Raw genomic sequence first — 17,565 nt, forward strand, 5'->3', positions numbered from 1 at the left:
GAACCAAACATTCTGACATAAAGCCATAAATAACTTCTGAATTGGATCTAGCCACCTTTTTTGCTCAGTCTTGGCAAATTCTCTCAATTGCAGCTCCTATTTGACCTGCTAGAGCCTCTTGTGGCGCAGAGTGGTAAGGCAGCCGTCTGAAAGCTTTGCCCATGAGGCTGGGAGTTCAATCCCAGCAGCCGGCTCAAGGTTGACTCAGCCTTCCATCCTTCCGAGGTCGGTAAAATGAGTACCCAGCTTGCTGGGGGGTAAATGGTAATGACTGGGGAAGGCACTGGCAAACCACCCCGTATTGAGTCTGCCATGAAAACGCTGGAGGGCGTCACCCCAAGGGTCAGACATGACTTGGTGCTTGCACAGGGGATACCTTTACCTTTACCTTTTATTTGACCTGCTTTTCATCTGTGCTGGTATCATGATTTCAAACAGTGCTTTTTTTGATCACAGGGAACTAGGGGTGTGTGCTTCAGCTTGGTTTGGCTGTCTCTGTGATCACCAACACCCAAGGTGGCCAGTATTGTGGTGTGGAGAGGAGGGCAGAGTCTGCACTTACTTTGTTTATTCCATTGTCAGTCCTGTTGAATTCAGATCGCTTTGAACTCGGGTCTTCCTCTCCCCCCCCCATTGAAACAGGAAAGTCTTCTGCACATGGTTAGGGTAGTTCAGAAGGGGGGGGGGACAAGCCTCTTTCTTTCTTTTCTTGAAGGAGGGGGAGAGGAGCCAGGCAGGGAGCCTCTTTCTTTTCTTGGGGGGGGGGGGAGAAGATCGAAAAAGGCAGAGGAGGGAAGAAAAATCCAGGACCGACAGAAGTTGAGAGAAATTAGGGGCTTCTCCTTTAAGGCATGCTTGTCACATGACCAGGTGTGGCCTATCAGAGGTTCTCTAGCAGAGCTTGGTTTCCCAATCCGGATTTTAAAATATATTGAGCATTAAAAGCACTCCAAGATATTGCACAATAAAGGTAGGGTCACTCCGGATCAATCCTTCTTGCTGCAGAAGGAAAATTTAAATCACCCAAAATCCAAACGGAAATCGCATTCTACATGTTAATTTGGGCCTTGGTGATTGCTGAGGCAGCCAAAATGAGCTGAAGCGCATGACTCTACAGGGAACCCTTTCCTCCCTTTTTTACCAATGGAAAAACTGTTTTGATCCAGTCCGGCTTTTTGTGTTTCCATTGAGAATTGCTGAGAGATGCTACAATAAACTCCTTGCTGAAAATTCTAAGCCCTGCAATAACATTTCTAGGCATCATGGTGACCAGATACCTGGGATTTGTCAAGCCCTGTATTAGACCTTCTATGCTTCCTGAACAGTGCTTCCACTTGTCATCCATATTGTAGACATAGGTTGACCTTGATTAACTTTATCAAATCCATGCATATAGTTGAGATGCTCGATAATATCTACTCTGGAAAAATGCCAAGTGTATCCTATGTTCGTGCAGCCTCTTTTGGCCTGTGTATTGATCTTTCTTTCCTGGCTTTTTCCTCCAGGATACAGCTGAGGATATCCATGCAATTGATAGCTGTGAATACATCTGGGAAGCTGGCGTTGGGTTTGCTCATTCTCCACCACCCAGCTTCAGCCATGATTTAAACAGGTGAGCAGGATGAGCTAAAGTATGGGCATGGGTGATCAGCGCTATCCAGAATTAGCGCTGAACAGAATGATGAGACTCCCAGTGCTGAAGGCAGCATGCTCAAATTCATATTGTGATGAAAGCTGGGGATGTTGACATTCTAAAGGTTCTTGCTCGCAAAGGAAAGCCTGTATTTCCTGTTCAATGGTATTTGAAAGAACACACAAACCAAGACATTTTTGACATTACTGCAAAGCTGTTCATTAAGGAAATTGCATGAGCCAGTAGTTCTCATAATGCACAGGCCTTACCTGAATGGTTGATCCCTTTTTGATCTTTTGCTTGTTATGCCTGGTGGAAAAGCACAGTTTTACAGGCCCTTAAAAACTTTGCCAGTTCTGAAAAGTCCCAGATCTCTGTTGCAACTTATTCCATCAGTCTGGAAAAGGCCCTGGCTTTGGTTGAGACCAGCTGCATTTATTTGGGGCCAGGAACCACTAGCAAGTTGGTGTTTGCTGAACAAAGACCTCTTCAGGGAACATACTTGGAGGCACAATCTCTTAGATATGCAGGTCTGAGACCATGGAGGGCCTTAAAGGTCAAGACCAGCACCTTAAACCTCATCTAGAACTCCACTGGCAACCAACACAGCTACTGGAGGACTGGTTGAATGTGGGCTCTCCACAGGGACCTGGGCAGCTGCATTCTAGAATAGCTATAATTTCCAGATCATGGTTAAGGGAAGGCCCCCTGTGTAGAGCAAGTTACAACAGTCCAGCCTGAAGGTGATTTTTGCATGGGTCACTGTGGCTAAGTGTTCTGGTGCCACGTGGGGCGCCAGTAGCTTTGCTTGGTCTAGATGGAAGAACACCAGTCGAGCTACCTTTGTGATCTGCGCCTTCATGGTAGGGAGGCATCAAGGAGCACCTCAAATTCTTGATGGTCTGTGCAAATGTCAACTGCACCCCATCAAAACAGGGGAGGCATGCTTCGTCTTCTGGACCCTTCCTACCCAGAGAACATGTTATGTAGCCAGTGAGTGAAGAAAGGCTGACAGATTTACAATACAGAGAAGCATTTAAAAAAGGCCCTGATAATAGCTGTTCACACCATTCACATAGGTGCTCATGGCCAGGCTACATCCACATTGGCAGTATCTTTCCATATGTCCTCCATTGCCATTGCAAATGCAGAGGCATTTACAGCAGCAGAAGAGTAACTTTCCTTACATTTTTTTTGAGAGCTGTTGAAAAATCAGCAATTTTGCAAATATCAGCAAATATTGCCTTAAAGTTAGGCTACAGCAATATATCAGTTGCTAATTGAAAGCAATGATGATATGTCAATTACCAATTAAAACCAAAAAGCTCTTCTTTGGGGATGTGGGCAGGGCAAGGAGACCACAAGAAGGAAAACGGCAGTGTTAGCAGGAGCTGCAAACAGTATTTACCGGCTGTATAGTCTTTCCCAAAAGTTTGTACCAAACCAGGTTTGGGAGAGATCATAGCAAAGCAGAGAGAAAAAGTAAACAGATAAGGGACAATGTTGTATAGAGGCACCAGAAAGACCGATGCCAGTTTAGACATGAAACTGGAGTGAAATTTCTGCATGGCCCCAGCCTAAGACTTTTTGTTTATATGCTTTTTCAGGACAGAGCTACTGAAACTTCTGCTGACATGTTTCTCTGAAGTTATGTATCTGCCACCCTCCTCAGACAGCAGCAACACTAACCCCTGGGTCCAGTTCTTCTGTTCCACTGAGAACAGGTAAAAGGCATTGCCTGTGAGAACATGTTTTGCATCTGTTCTGATTTAATTCAAACTATTATCCTTTCATGAAGAATCCTTCTATATCTTTCCTCCATTTTCTTCCCTTTTCAGGTGGTTGCTTTCAAAACCTGTGTGTTCCATTACTTCATTGTTTTAAGAATGTCAATCCTGGCTTAACTTGCTCTACAACTCATATGTACTCCCCTTACCCACTGGTACTTCCCTTATACAGGAAGTTTAAGTTCATTGCGCGTCAGCATAAAGAAAGTGAATGGATAATCTTTCTATATGCCCGGCTTGTAGTTGCAGATTCTGATATTTACTGAAATGGGGACTTACAGACACTTACCTACATGTCTTGAATATTTTAGTTTATATTTTTTAATGCCTGGTAAGGGGTGTGTAAGAGCCTCTTGTGGCGCAGAGTGGTAAGGCAGCAGACATGCAGTCTCAAGCTATGTCCATGAGGCTGGGAGTTCAATCCCAGCAGCCGGCTCAAGGTTGACTCAGCCTTCCATCCTTCCAAGGTCGGTAAAATGAGTACCCAGATTGCTTGCTGGGGGGTAAACGGTAATGACTGGGGAAGGCACTGGCAAACCACCCCGTATTGAGTCTGCCATGAAAACGCTGGAGGGCGTCACCCCAAGGGTCAGACATGACTCAGTGCTTGCACAGGGGATACCTTTACCTTTACCTTTAAGGGGTGTGTGTGACCCCCCCCCCCAGTATTTCTGGGGTTCAGGTATACTGAAACTAAAAAAGTGCCAGTATTCTCCAACGTCCCCTAATCCCAATACTGGTATGGAATTGGGATTCACAAATAATTGGGGAAACTGATTTTGGGGCCCCCGCAAGACCGAGGCATTTAAAGGGACTGATATTGCTTTAACTGCCTTAAACGCAGGCTTCACTCCGAGCCACAAGCCCTGCCTGATCCTGGCCTGGCCCCTCTGATTTGAGGCTTAGTTTACTTACCACTATAGCTAAACATCCCCAAATAAAAGCTGTAAAAAAACTGGCTTTTATTCAGGTCAGCTATATTGATAGCCGAAACAACTTCTCTAATCTGTATTCAACTAAGAAAATACCGAAAAATTCTGGTAAGGTATTTCCCCCCCCTGTTTTGGTTAGACCAAATGTAGACACCTAATGTGTGGTGAATACTGCCATCTTGTGGCAGTTCTTTGAATCCTCATTTCTCAAAATGGCTTACTTCATTTCATTATGCCTTTTAACTGCTCCTGCCCCCGCTGTTTTTAGAAGTCTACTGATTTTTTCAGTTACTGCTTTAGTTGGCATAATGAATGACTGATAGTTTCAAAGTATGCATTTGAGGTGTTTAACAAAATTCTGATCTATTACCAGAGCAGCAGTAATAATATCAAAATTCACGATATTTCTGGAATCTCTATTGTGAGGAGCACTGAGTCGCTTCAGAGTAGATGAAGGGGTATCATTACATGAAGTGGTGTCCTGTAGTAATGCAGAAGTGGAATGGTGGAATGTTTTGCCTAATGAGATCAGGGCCCTGTGGCACCTTAGACCAGGGGTAGTCAAACTGCGGCCCTCCAGATGTCCATGAACTACAATTCTCATGAGCCTGCCAGCAAATGCCTTAGACAGTTCTGCAGGAGCTGTAAAGCAGAGCTGTTCTGCCAAGCATATAGTTGAGGTCTAAAAACACTACTAAAATGATGTAAAAAGGCATAATGTGTAAATATATAGGAAAAATGAGTTATTTCTATGAAAGCAGGAATAGGTTTGTTTCTACTTTGCTCTGGAGTGCAGGTGTGTTTTTGGAGGTGAAAGTAGCTTCCCCTCTCCTCCCACTAATCCTTATTGTCTCTGTGGTGCATAGGCATTGCTTCCACACTTCCACACTGCACTGGATCAATGCTAGTAGAATGCACATCTTATCTGGTTCTCTTTGGAAGGCTTTTAGCACTACACACCTGTTTTCTGGATTCCTTTTTGAGCATGTTGGATCCTTTTTCAGGCATGCACTACCACTGTTCACTTCCCTCTTGAATATCATCTGTGCTTATGATCCAGTGGGCTACGGGATCCCTTATAACCACTTGCTCTTCTCGGACTATCGTGAACCCCTGGTGGAGCAGGCTGCCCAAGTCCTGATAGTCACACTGGACTATGACACGTCAACCAGCTCTAGTCCTACCGTAGATGGCACTACTACTGGAACGGTTATGGATGATGCAGATGTGAGTGTGCCCCAGATTTAGATGTATTTCTTGTCCTTTATGTGGTGGTGATGCTGCCTGCCTTTTCCAGAGAAATTTGTAGATATGTATGTATAGACTGTGATACAAACCTGGAGGCAGAGTTCTGGCTGGAAATTTCCATTCATGTGTCTCATGACAGCATTCTCAAATTAAAGTGTAGCGTAAATTATGGCTCCAACCAATATATGTAAATTTAGACTTTTTGGAGACCACCTCCTATGGCATATGCCTAGGCTCACCACTCTTCGCTATCATATAATTCTGTGCTGAGAGTGTATCTCATGCGCTATTATATTATATTATAACTTTTTTTTTTGACGCACATGAGATACAGTCTCAGCACAGAAGTATATAATAGCGAAGAGCGGTGAGCCTAGGCATATGCCATAGGAGGTGGTCTCCAAAAAGTCTAAAATTTACATATATTGGTTGGAGCCATAATTTACAGATCCCGTTCAGCCACTCAGCTACACTTTATAATGAGTTTAGATATTTTATATAGAGTGTATTGTCACAGTTCTGACCACTGAGGAAGACCCAGTAGGGTCGAAACACGTTTGGTCTTATGTGCTGTTAGTTCTGTATAGTTTTTATAAAGTTTTTATTCTGTTTTTAATTGTGCACTATAATAAATAATTAACATTTTTACATTATTTTATTGTACAGCTCAACTTCTGAGTTCCTACCTGTAAAGGTTGGGTTGTGTTCCTTTTTTTGGTTTTGGTTTAGCATTCTCAAATTGCAAAGACCAGAACAGTTGAAATCTGTTTGTCTGGTTAGGGGGTTTTCATGCAACCCTCAAAGCCACTTTTTACATCTGAGTGACTCTGGAAATCAGTTAGTGGTTAAGATGGACAGTCCAAACAAAGGGCTTTCCATCAGACAGCAGCAGGAAGAGTTTTTAAAGACAGTTCAGGCAAAGATAGACCATGTTCCTGAACCCTAAGCAAAACTTAGGCAATCAAGGAGAAGTTTATTTTAAAAGAAAAACAATATAGTTACAATAAAGGAGAAAGTACAACTCGTAAAATAATAGCTCAAGGCTTCCAAATGGTTCAGTTGTAGGCCAGGTCCTTGGTTGTCTATCAGGGGCTTTTCACACTAAGCTAGCAAGTCACTTAGATACAATCTGAGATTTTCTCCCTTGTAACAGTGATTTCAGTGTAGTAGGCCTCACTGTGAATTCTTGGATTTTTCTGACCTTGTGTCAGTCATTTACACCAGTATGGTTTCAGGGTGTACACCTAACTGAGCTAACTAACTCTGAATCCTTGTCCTGCATCACTTTGTGTGCTGATCAGTTCACTTCAGCGCTTTTCAAACACTGCAGTGAAAAATTCTATTTTCTCTGCTTTTATTTCTATCCCACAGTGTGCAGAAAAGGTATTACATTATTTTGAAATAGCAGAGACAGTAGAAACAAAAGTAGCACTTTCTGCACTGAGTGACAAAATTAATTGGCTCTTAATCTGGAAGTCTCCAGTTCTGAAACAGGCCTGCTGGGTCTAGCTGGCACTGTCTTTTAGAACTGGATAGTTTTCAGCTGTCAGTCTTATACAATTTCCTAGATGGTTATGAAGAATCTCACGCTTCATAATCTTTGGAGGATGGAACAACATGTTGCATGCCATGAATATAATGTAGGTGCTTAGCCATTTCCCTTCTGTCAACGTCTTCCTCTCCAAATTGCCCCCAACTATTATTCTCTCCCACCCAAATTCTAGATATGTATTTTGTCAGGGTAAACAACTGCAGGTGGGGGAGGGGGCCGAAAAATGTGGAGCTTTGCTATCGGCAGTTGCCTCTGAGTGTTTGTTAAACTTAATTTTGTGCAATTTAAACTCATTGCAAAAACAGCATTTCTTGCAGTAATATTTGTTGGTGTCATACTTGCTGAATTAATCAATTTTTAATTTCTGCTAATTTTGCAGTCTTTTGCCCCTCTCTCCATAGAAACTAAGAACCAATTCACACATTGCATTGTCAATGTGAAAGACACCTAGACTGTTGACTAAATGTGTATTGGGAGTTCCAAACTGGAAACCTAATCCCCAGATGCAGAAACCCTCAATCTGGACTGGGAGCACAGAGAGCCTCCTTTGCCCTGAATCATTTTCCCGCCCTGAAATGACCCTGGGAACAGTTATTGGTCCTATTGGAGGACATACCTGTACACATTAGTACATTTATGGTTCTGCAGTAGGGCAGAATGGTGGTTTCTCAGGGCTGTTTCAGGTTGCAAACACCATTCATAAGTGCCCTGTCCTGCACACTGTGGCCCCTCTCTGAGTTGGACTGGTCTGTGTCTGGGAATTAAGTTGCAGAACACCCAGACCATATCTGATGGTCTACAGGGGTAGTCAACCTGTGGTCCTCCAGATGTTCATGGACCACAATTCCCATGAGCCCCTGCCAGTGTTTGCTGGCAGGGGCTCATGGGAATTGTAGTCCATGAACATCTGGAGGACCACAGGCTGACTACCCCTGGTCTATAATCTCTAAGTTGGCTCTCTTAGGGGTTGTGTGTCACCCTAAGCCTCTGTAGAACTGGACAAGGGATCCCTTTTTCTGATGAACACTGTTTAGCACTCCATATGTAATAGGAAATGGTCTGTGGCAGCCCAGTTAGCGGATGCTAGGCTGTCCCATGCTAAGCATGGAGAAGGGAGGGAACAAATGATGACACCAAGACGAGGATAAGGGCACGGGACAGAAAACTGCTTGGGAGGGATTGCATTTGGTAGGGGGGCTTGAGTAAGAGACTTAACCAGCTTTGACAAGTACTTACCCCCGAGAAATCATGGCCAGGAACAGTGGAAGGGGATGGAATTCCCTCACATGTTTCAAAAGAAGGCACAGCTTTTAATCTCAAGGAAGACATAAGAAAATCGCATTATCTTCTGACATATTTAAGGCAACTTGCTCTGAGTACTTTTTATAAAATAAAATGTACACATAACAAGTGAGACTTCAGATTGTGGTTTTGGACAGTGAATTACTTCAGCCTGCGTTTTATCGATTTCCTGTAGTGGGAAATGGCCTTTAGATTTTCAGGATTTGTCAGTATATCTCCAATACATGATGAGAAAGACGCAGAGCAATCCGTCCTAACTGTAGTATTCAAAACTCAGCTGAACTTTCAAATTCTTTTCAATGCAGCCTCCAGGACCAGACAACCTTTTTGTGAATTACCTGTCTAGGATACACAGAGAAGAGGTAACGTTCTGTTTTCTCTTTTGATTGTTTAGTGGATATGCATTAGTCCTCAAACTATGCTTCTACTTACCTACTCTGTATTGGCAGGATTTCCAGTTCATTCTGAAAGGAATGGCCCGTCTACTTTCCAATCCCCTGCTTCAGACCTACTTGCCAAATTCTACTAAAAAAATCCAGTTCCATCAGGAGCTCCTGGTTCTCTTCTGGAAGCTCTGTGATTTCAACAAGGTACAAACCTGCTTGGTAGTGTTGAGGAATAGACTAGGACAGAGATCAGCACTTATGGATACAGAACAAAGGGAGCCATTGGGGTACAGCAGTTAGAATACTGGACTAGGATCTGTGAGAGAGTCAGATCCCAGAAGGGATGACCAGAAAAGAACCATTGCAGTTGGAGGGCGGAGGGGGGGGGGCATGAAAAACCTTCATGTGAAAGCAGGTTTAGTAACTGGGTGTGTCCAAATGGCAGTCCCAGCATTGCAGCAAAGTTTTGCTACAATTATATGTGCATGTGTGAAAGAGGATTAGCGAAAGCATTAATTAGTGTAGGGATACATGTATTGCTGTTTTGAATGTTGCCAGCCTTGCAGCGGCTGACCGTTACCTCCATACGAACATCAATTTGGACCATGTGTAATGTGCTGATACAGCATACCTATGACAGCTTCCATTTAATATTGCCTGTGTGGACAAAGTCTGCCATTATGGAAACAACAGTTTCTTCACAGCAGAGAGAAAATCCTTTCAGAGCAGTCTTTTAATTGCTCTAGAATAGATAAAGTGTGGGATTTAATCTCCTTCCTGCCAGGCCAATGGCAGGGTTTCTCATAAGCCACACTTCTAAATGTAAAATCCCTGCTTCTGTACATGCTGGTTTTCCATTCTTTTCTCTTTTTCATGGGACTTTTTCATCAACTTGATTTGGCAGGCCATGGAACCTCATGCAGATCTAAAGGGAAAAAAAACTGTGTAAAGAAGATGACTTCTCTCTTCTCTTTCAGAAATTTCTCTTCTTTGTACTTAAGAGCAGTGATGTCCTGGATATCCTGGTGCCAATTCTGTACTTCCTGAATGATGCCAGAGCTGACCAATGTAGGTTTTTCTTTGCTGTTTTGGAGGCTTATCCTTCTCTTTGAAAGTTGGACGCTTTTTAAAATTTCATTTATTCATTTCTGATTGTACCCTCATATTGGAAATAATATCATGGGCATACCTCGAGTTAATTTGTGGTCACATAAAGTGATAGGGATCATGTGGTTGTGCTTGTAGGAATAAGTCAGAAATTACCAGCATTTGCATAGTCCCAGTGCTGGCTCAAGATTTGAGCAAGCATGACGGACAGGGATCCAGGTGGCAAGTGGTAGCCCTCCCTGAGCCCAGCAGCTTGTCCATTTTGGTTAAAGAGAGCCTCCTGAAGCCATTAAACAACATCCCCCATGATGGCTATGGAGCTCCCAGTTCACATTCTGCATAAAATGTAGTAGGACGGTCCTGGCAAAGCAAAAAGACTTTATCTGCAGGGAAAAAAAGCTCGCTAAGGCCTCACAACTCAAATTTGATTATTCTAGTGCCCCTGCTTGAGGGCAGTAAGAGATTGAACTACCCTAAATAGTTGTGCTGGGTGAGAGCTTGCCGACACTATTTCAGTACTGAAAAACTCATGTTTTGCCACCTTCACTGTCATCTCATATGCCTTCATAAGCACGCAATAAGACGCTCTTGCCGCTTCATCACGAGTGTTCTGCCACACTTGCTCTAGTCATCTCACTTCCCTCTTCCGTTTGCAAAGCTCCGAGGTATACCACAGGGCCTGCTTACGGCGAGGGCAGAGAGGGAGCCAAGGAGCAATCTTATCCATAGCGGCCGTCATTCAGGACTGTCAGTCCTCCACTAAGGCCGTCAATGAGTCCCTGGATGGCATTGGGTCCTGCAGAGCATTCAGGATTCCTCTGGATTCCATGAGTCTTTGTAGGTGGGCTGAAATATGCCCGTCGCCCAAACGGGGAGCGGGTGGCATCCTTAACAGGGTATTCAGGGCACAGTGGTCTGATCACCGTGATCTTGTGCCAGTCTTTGGATACGTGTACAGTCTTGTTGATAGAGGGAATCAAATGTGTACAATTGCTATCTGACAAATATGCTTGGGTGCTAGATAGCAGTTGTAGGTTTGTTGAATCCTTAGTTTCTCCTTTGTCTTTTGCTAGATAAGTGGTAAAAGTCCTAAACTGAACAGCAATAGCGTTTTATGTTTTGCTTTTATTTCTAACTGGAAGTCTCCATTAGTTTAATGAGTAACTTATATTTAAACACTGTGTTTCTTTTCACAGCTCGGGTTGGGCTTACACATATTGGTGTCTTCATTCTGTTGCTGCTTAGTGGGGAGAGAAATTTTGGAGTTCGTCTGAACAAGCCTTATTCTGTGCGAGTACCAATGGATATCCCTGTATTTACAGGGACGCATGCTGATCTTCTTATCATTGTGAGTGCAGTGGCTCCCCCCTCACTCCTTGCTTCTTTTTGTTTGTTTGATTGATTTTGTCTGTTTTTCCAGTTCCTGTGTCTTTCTAATCGGCCAGAAGTCTTTTGGGGAGCGGGGGTTAGGAAATAAAAATATAGCTTCATGACCATGTCCGGCACTGCATATGTACACTGTCCGTCAAACTTTATTACAGTCGTTCAGACCAAGTTATATGAAGTTAATACATAAAAGACCAAAAGAATATGGTCATTTAATATAATGCAATTTAAAACAGATCATAAAATAGAACTTAAAATTATGCTACTTTAGAGCATTGGATTTTTATGGCGGCAGCACAAAACTTAGCCAGCTGAGTTGTCACCTGGGGGGGCTCATCACTTAGCAGACTCTTTGCTCCATCTACATCATGATGTTCTGGCAACTTTTTAAAGAGTGGTTCAGTCAAGTTGCTACGAATGTCTACATAAGCAGGGCAGTAGAACAATATATGCTCTCTTGTATAAATTTCTCCACTCCCACAAAAACATTGTCTCAGTGTGAGGGGAATGTTCTTAGAGCGACCCTCTACAAGAGCTGAAGGCAAGACAGAGCATCTTGCAAGGGTAAATGCCCTTCTTTGTTTACTTATTACCAGCTGAGACAGATAAGTAGCAGGGGCCAGAACAGCATATGTACACTGACAGTCACCCCCACAGAAACAGGCTTTGTAACTGTGCTTACTCTTCTTCACTTCTGTTCTATGCTCTAGGTCTTTCACAAGATCATAACTAGTGGGCACCAGCGACTGCAGCCGCTCTTTGACTGCCTCCTTACCATCATTGTGAATGGTAAGCCACCTGATCTTTTAGTGAGGATGCTCACCTAACTGTTGTGATTTTAGGTTAAGCCAACATTATTCCAAAATGCCATTAGCATTTAAAAGCTCAGCAGCATATTTTTAGGGTAAGGCCATGTTATGTGGGCAAATGTGCCTGGGAATCTTCACTCTCAGTGTTTAGAGACTCTTTTGGAGGTAGGCACTGTGAATGAAAGTGTTATAAGATCCCAGTAATGCTCAAAAGAGTGCTCCTATCTGTACAGCAAGCCTTGAAAGAATTTCATGTTGGGTTGAAGATGTAATGCGGTTCTGCTTTTTATACAGCAGATGGCATCAGTTAACTTCGCCAGTGTAAATGCAGCTGATGATTCAATTTCTGAAATTAATTTGTTCCATATTTGTTTATTTATTTGGCTTATTTGCCATTCTCCCTGAGTCTCATGAGCAAATAGTCTGCAGAACATGTCTTGATGCCATTCGTGCACATTATTTGACCTTATTAATCCAAGACCTAAAGTAGGTTTGTAAGATCAATTTTCCTTATTTGAAGGTATATTTTTATAAAAGTATTTCCTGTTTAAGAAGATACCAGCCCTTGAGCTGCATTCAAGACACTACAGTTCTCTCTTTTTTTGCTTACAAAATCTTGGAAGATTGAGGAACCAGGCCCAAACTCCCTCAGTGGGGTCAGTACCTTCAGAGTTATTGTCTGAAGCAGCCACTTCCTTGGCTCCAAAGTTAACACTGGTTGCAAGGAGTTCTTTGGAATCAGCTTTGAAGAAATCTAAGACCAAGGGGAAGTTAAAGTCCAAAGATTCCTCAGCTAAGTACTCCTCACCATCAAAACTTTGGCTCCATGGGCACCTTATGCATATCCTCATCTGCTAGCCTGAGTTCTTGGATGAAGATGAAGGCATAGAAATACAGCTGTCTTCTATCAAACCAGCCCACCAAGTTCCACAGAAGAGGAGAAAGACTTTGGAGACTTCCGATCCACAAACTCTGGTTCTGTATGCCTGGGGGAGTGGTCCAGCCCAGAGAACATACCCCACACTTACGTCACCCATGTGCTGGAAGCTCAACTTATTTGGGGAACAATTTCCTCCCTATTTTGAATCATCTTCTCCACCATTGGCTCTAGTGTAGTTCCAAGAGACCCCTACTGCTGTCAACGTCTTTGTCCACTCAGTCTCTTGCACAGTAAGTCTTACTGGAAGAGGAAGAAGAAAGTTCTGACTGAGAGTACTGTCCCAGCTTCTGAAGTAAGACCTTATGACCTGTTGGAATTATCTCCAGATGAGAACCAAGGACCACTTCACCAACAGAGAACCTTCATGCCTACATGGTGAAATATCTGGAATTGGATGTGATCTGCTCTGCTCTGCAGCCTTTTGATTTGGTCCTCAGAGTCTTCTATCCATTTTCCTTGCGATTTATGGCATTTGCTTCAAGGCCTGCTTGACTTTGCTAAGGGGGAGATGGGTCAAGCTTGCCTCAGTGTCCGCACTCTGCCACACAACTGTAAAACCCGAAAGAGGAAGGCTGCAAATTCATGTTCACTCATCCCACTGCAAATTCAGTTGTTATGGAGGTTCTTCCCTCCAGGCATTGCTCTGTGACTCACGCTTCTCCCTTTGATAAGGAGGAGAAAAAGTGAGACTAAGGCAAAAAATGTATACCTCAGCTGCCCTCACTCTTTCAACACCTTTATGGTAAAATCTCAGATGTTCCTTTGGGAACACGTTATATAACATCTTGATGCCTTGCATGATGAAAACAATAAATGGGCAAGGTGGTGCAAGCCGAGGGCACTTTATTAGGAAATCAGCTCATCATCACTGCATTGTGTGGCTGACTGCTAGTATTGCTATGACCTTGGCTGAGGTTCTCCCAAGGTACTTGGGATTTTGTCCCATTGCCCTACCTAATGACACCAGAGCAAGGGTTGAATATTTACCCTTTGAGGTGGAATTCTATTTAGTGGCAAGATATATGATGTGCTTGATAGATTTCACAAAAATAAACTTGCTGTGAATACTCTGACTCACCTACCCAGGGCTTCAGGCAAGGTATTTCCTGAGGCATCTCTCACACCAGCAACTACCAGCAAAGTCTTACGGGTTCCAGCCCCAGCAGCACCAGGAGCTTCTCTTTCACTCTTACTGGGGTCCACCTCAGCCTCCCAAGAAGCATCAGGAAAACTGTGGAGCAAACAGGCCTCATACTCCCCTGAGGCGAATGTTGGTGGGGAAAGTCTTAACAATGACTATTAGCATCCTCTGAGCCTGTCCCCTGTATTACCTTCAGACTAACTGGCTTTGTAGATGTATGGGAAGCCACCACTAAAGCTTCTTGGGTTTTATCTATAGTTTCTTCAGGGCATTGCCTATCTTCTAAGGTTTTTGCCCATGGACCAGTTACTTCCCCTATATTTGGATCCTGTTTCACCAGTTTTACAGTTTGAAGTTTCCCAGTTGATTAATAAATGGACAATTGAGTTAGTATCTGAAACTGAGGCTTCCTCTGGGTTTTACTCGAGATATTTTCTGTTCTCTATGGAAGACAAAGTAAGACCTGAAGGACATAAATAAGTTTCTCTGTTTTCCCAAGTTCTGTATGACCACTTAGTCCCAGATCCTCTTCTTATCAGATAGAGTTATCTGGTTTGCTGTCATCAGTTAAAGGGCGCATATTGTCATGTTGTAATTTATGAAAGCAGCAGTTTTAGAAAAAGAAGAGTTGGTTCTTATATGCTGCTTTTCTCTATCAGAAGGAGTCTCAAAGTGGTTTACAATTCCCTTTCCTTGCTCCTCAGCAGGCACCTTGTGAGATAGGTGAGGCTGAGAAAGCCCTGATATTACTGCTCAGTCAGAACAGCTTTATCAGTGCTGTGCTGCATGTAGGGGAGCAGGGAATCAAACAGGGCTCCCCAGATTAGAAGTCCGTGCTCCTAACCATTACCGCAAGCTGCCTCTTGGCATATATCTGGGGCTCCACTCACTGACAATCCACAGTTCTCCCCTTTTGGGTTAGCTATGGTGTTCAGCAAGTTCATGTCAATTGTGTTGGCGTACCTCTGTATTAAAGGTTGTACAATTTGCCTTTACTTTGATGACTGACTTTTTACAACACTTTCAAGGTTGCTGCTCATGCACCATGGTCTTGTGTATTCTACCATCCTAGCTCTTGATAATAGCCAAGCTGATTCAGTTTAATTTCACCAACCTGGAAAATTCATAATGAACAAATTCTATTGCTTATTATAAAATTTAATATTTTGACTTTTGTTTGCTTTCCCCCTGTCAATATGTAACGAGCACTTTTCTCTAATAAAGGGTCAAATTTATATTTTCTATGAAGCCTTTGTTTTATCTCCAACTCTTATTTGTATCCAAACCCTAAAATGCGTGGCTGCATTTGCTTACATTCATCTCCATGTTCCATTCCCTTCCATGTTGCATGTCTTCATCACTGTTAGACTGAGCAAATTAGACTGAGCTTCCTGGGATTGGAATTTGAGTGAAACTCAGTAAAACACTATGTACTCTGACTGTACGCATAATATCTGGTTCTTCCTAACTGCTTTTTCCCTTTCCTGTTCCTACCTCCCCTTCCTCCAGTATCACCATACTTGAAATCTCTTTCTATGGTAGCTGCTAACAAATTGCTGCACTTACTGGAAGCCTTTTCCACTACATGGTTCCTCTTCTCCACTGTCCAGAACCATCATCTTGTTTTCTTCTTGCTGGAGGTTTTCAACAATATTATCCAATACCAGTTTGATGGTGAGTAGCCAAAGCATTTAGGTCAATCTGTCTTTTTGATAACATATCCTTAACACGCCCGCGGCGCCGCGGGCTAAATAATTCGTTAAGCCCTTGGTGGGAGGGCTTTTTCCGTGATGAGGAAGGGGCCTGATTGGCCCCTTCCTCCGGACAGACCATCGGCCGGGCCAATCGGCAGGTGCGAAGCGCCTGCCGATTGGCCTGCCCGATTCCCACCCTGCTGACAAGGAAGCAACTGCGAGCTGCGCTCTGTGCGGCTCGCAGTTGCTCCCTGCCCAGCGGCCTGACACGCATCAGGCCGCCCACAAAGGGAACCCCCAGCTCCCTGCCTGACGGCCTGAGCATAAAGGGGATGTGTTCCTTTAGGAACATAACGGAGAATTACCCATAGCAGAAACAGTGTAGACCTTTTAAAAATATTTCCTATTCCTGGTTTCCATTCAGCTCTTAGAGCTGAGAGTCTGCTTATTCTGAGGACTCCTGGGATTTAGTTTGTTTCTGTCTTTTCAAATTTGTTACTAGAAGAGGAAGCTGCTTCTAGTTAATGGCCAGTGTAAGATTTTTTTTCTTAAATAACTAAAATAAACACGTTAAATAACTGGAATAAACACTTGTTGCTTTGTCTTGTTATTGTCTTTTATCATTTCAACAATGTTTGATACAAAGTGTTTTAGTTTCCACATTGCCTATGTGAAAGTAAGGCTGTCAGACTCTGATTTAATCAAGACCTGTCATGGAGTAATCACTAATCTTGAATTTAGGATTATCTCAAAAAACAATTCCTGCATGTTTATTACCAGACAATAGTCTCCCCACCCCTCTTCTGCTATTGTTAAATGAGTTTTGGTGATTCAAACCAAGGAGCCCTGTAGACCCCCAACTTCATAATCAGCTGGAGTCATATTTCTGCCTAACTGTGTTCGCTGGTTCTCTTGACCAGAGACTCTTGTGCTGCTCTCTCTCTTGTAGATATTCCTTTCTAAGGGGATAAGAGCTTAAGAACTGATCATTAGTTTAGTGGGCTGGAGTTTGCTATGTTTGGAGTTGGCCAGTCTTCTCCACTGAGAATGAAGAAAGGATAAAAGTGGGGAAAGGGAAAAAACAAGAAAAGACATTGGTCCCCACATGCCCAATATTTCAGCATAGCTTCATGTTGTTTATGCTGCTTCACTGCAGGGCTTATAAATACGAAGTTACATTACACCCCTTGTCACCCCTCTAGGGATACTTGCAGTTTTCTTTCTGCCTCCAGAGGTATGGTAAAAATGGCAGAGTTTACCTGTTTTTTGTTGTTGTTGATCTTGCTCTTCTTGCTGTGATTTTCCAGGCAATTCCAATTTGGTCTATGCTATTATTCGCAAACGAAATGTGTTCCACCAGCTGGCCAATCTGCCTACAGACTTGCAGTCGATCCAGAAAGCTTTGCAGCGTAAAAAGAAAGCTCCTGAACCTATATCTCGTACCAACTCTCAGGATGGGGTGTCCATGGAAGGGTCACGACCTGCTGCTCCTGCTGAACCTGGAACACTGAAGGCCAGCCTTGTAGCAACTCCAGGTCAGACCAGTCTGTTGAGTACATGCTTGTTGTTAGTGATGCAGTAACTTGGTTGCAAGGTCACTTCATCCTTTGGTTTATATCTTGACTGTATGAAATCATCTAGCTGGCTT

The 17,565-nt window shown here is 43.3% G+C and overlaps 1 protein-coding gene across 1 annotated transcript in view; it reads left to right on the top strand.

The window, feature by feature from the left end:
• HID1 (HID1 domain containing) overlaps nt 1-17,565 on the top strand; it is a 68,415-nt gene that overhangs the window by 33,314 nt on the left and 17,536 nt on the right. The window contains exons 5-14 of the mRNA XM_077327874.1: nt 1,506-1,612; nt 3,241-3,357; nt 5,357-5,579; nt 8,760-8,816; nt 8,904-9,044; nt 9,818-9,908; nt 11,144-11,295; nt 12,044-12,122; nt 15,733-15,897; nt 17,225-17,452. Of these exons, the coding sequence (XP_077183989.1) occupies nt 1,506-1,612; nt 3,241-3,357; nt 5,357-5,579; nt 8,760-8,816; nt 8,904-9,044; nt 9,818-9,908; nt 11,144-11,295; nt 12,044-12,122; nt 15,733-15,897; nt 17,225-17,452 (1,360 nt within the window). The remainder of the gene's footprint in view (nt 1-1,505; nt 1,613-3,240; nt 3,358-5,356; nt 5,580-8,759; nt 8,817-8,903; nt 9,045-9,817; nt 9,909-11,143; nt 11,296-12,043; nt 12,123-15,732; nt 15,898-17,224; nt 17,453-17,565) is intronic.

This window comes from Paroedura picta, chromosome 3, assembly GCF_049243985.1.
Source record: "Paroedura picta isolate Pp20150507F chromosome 3, Ppicta_v3.0, whole genome shotgun sequence".
NCBI classification, from domain to species: domain Eukaryota; kingdom Metazoa; phylum Chordata; class Lepidosauria; order Squamata; family Gekkonidae; genus Paroedura; species Paroedura picta.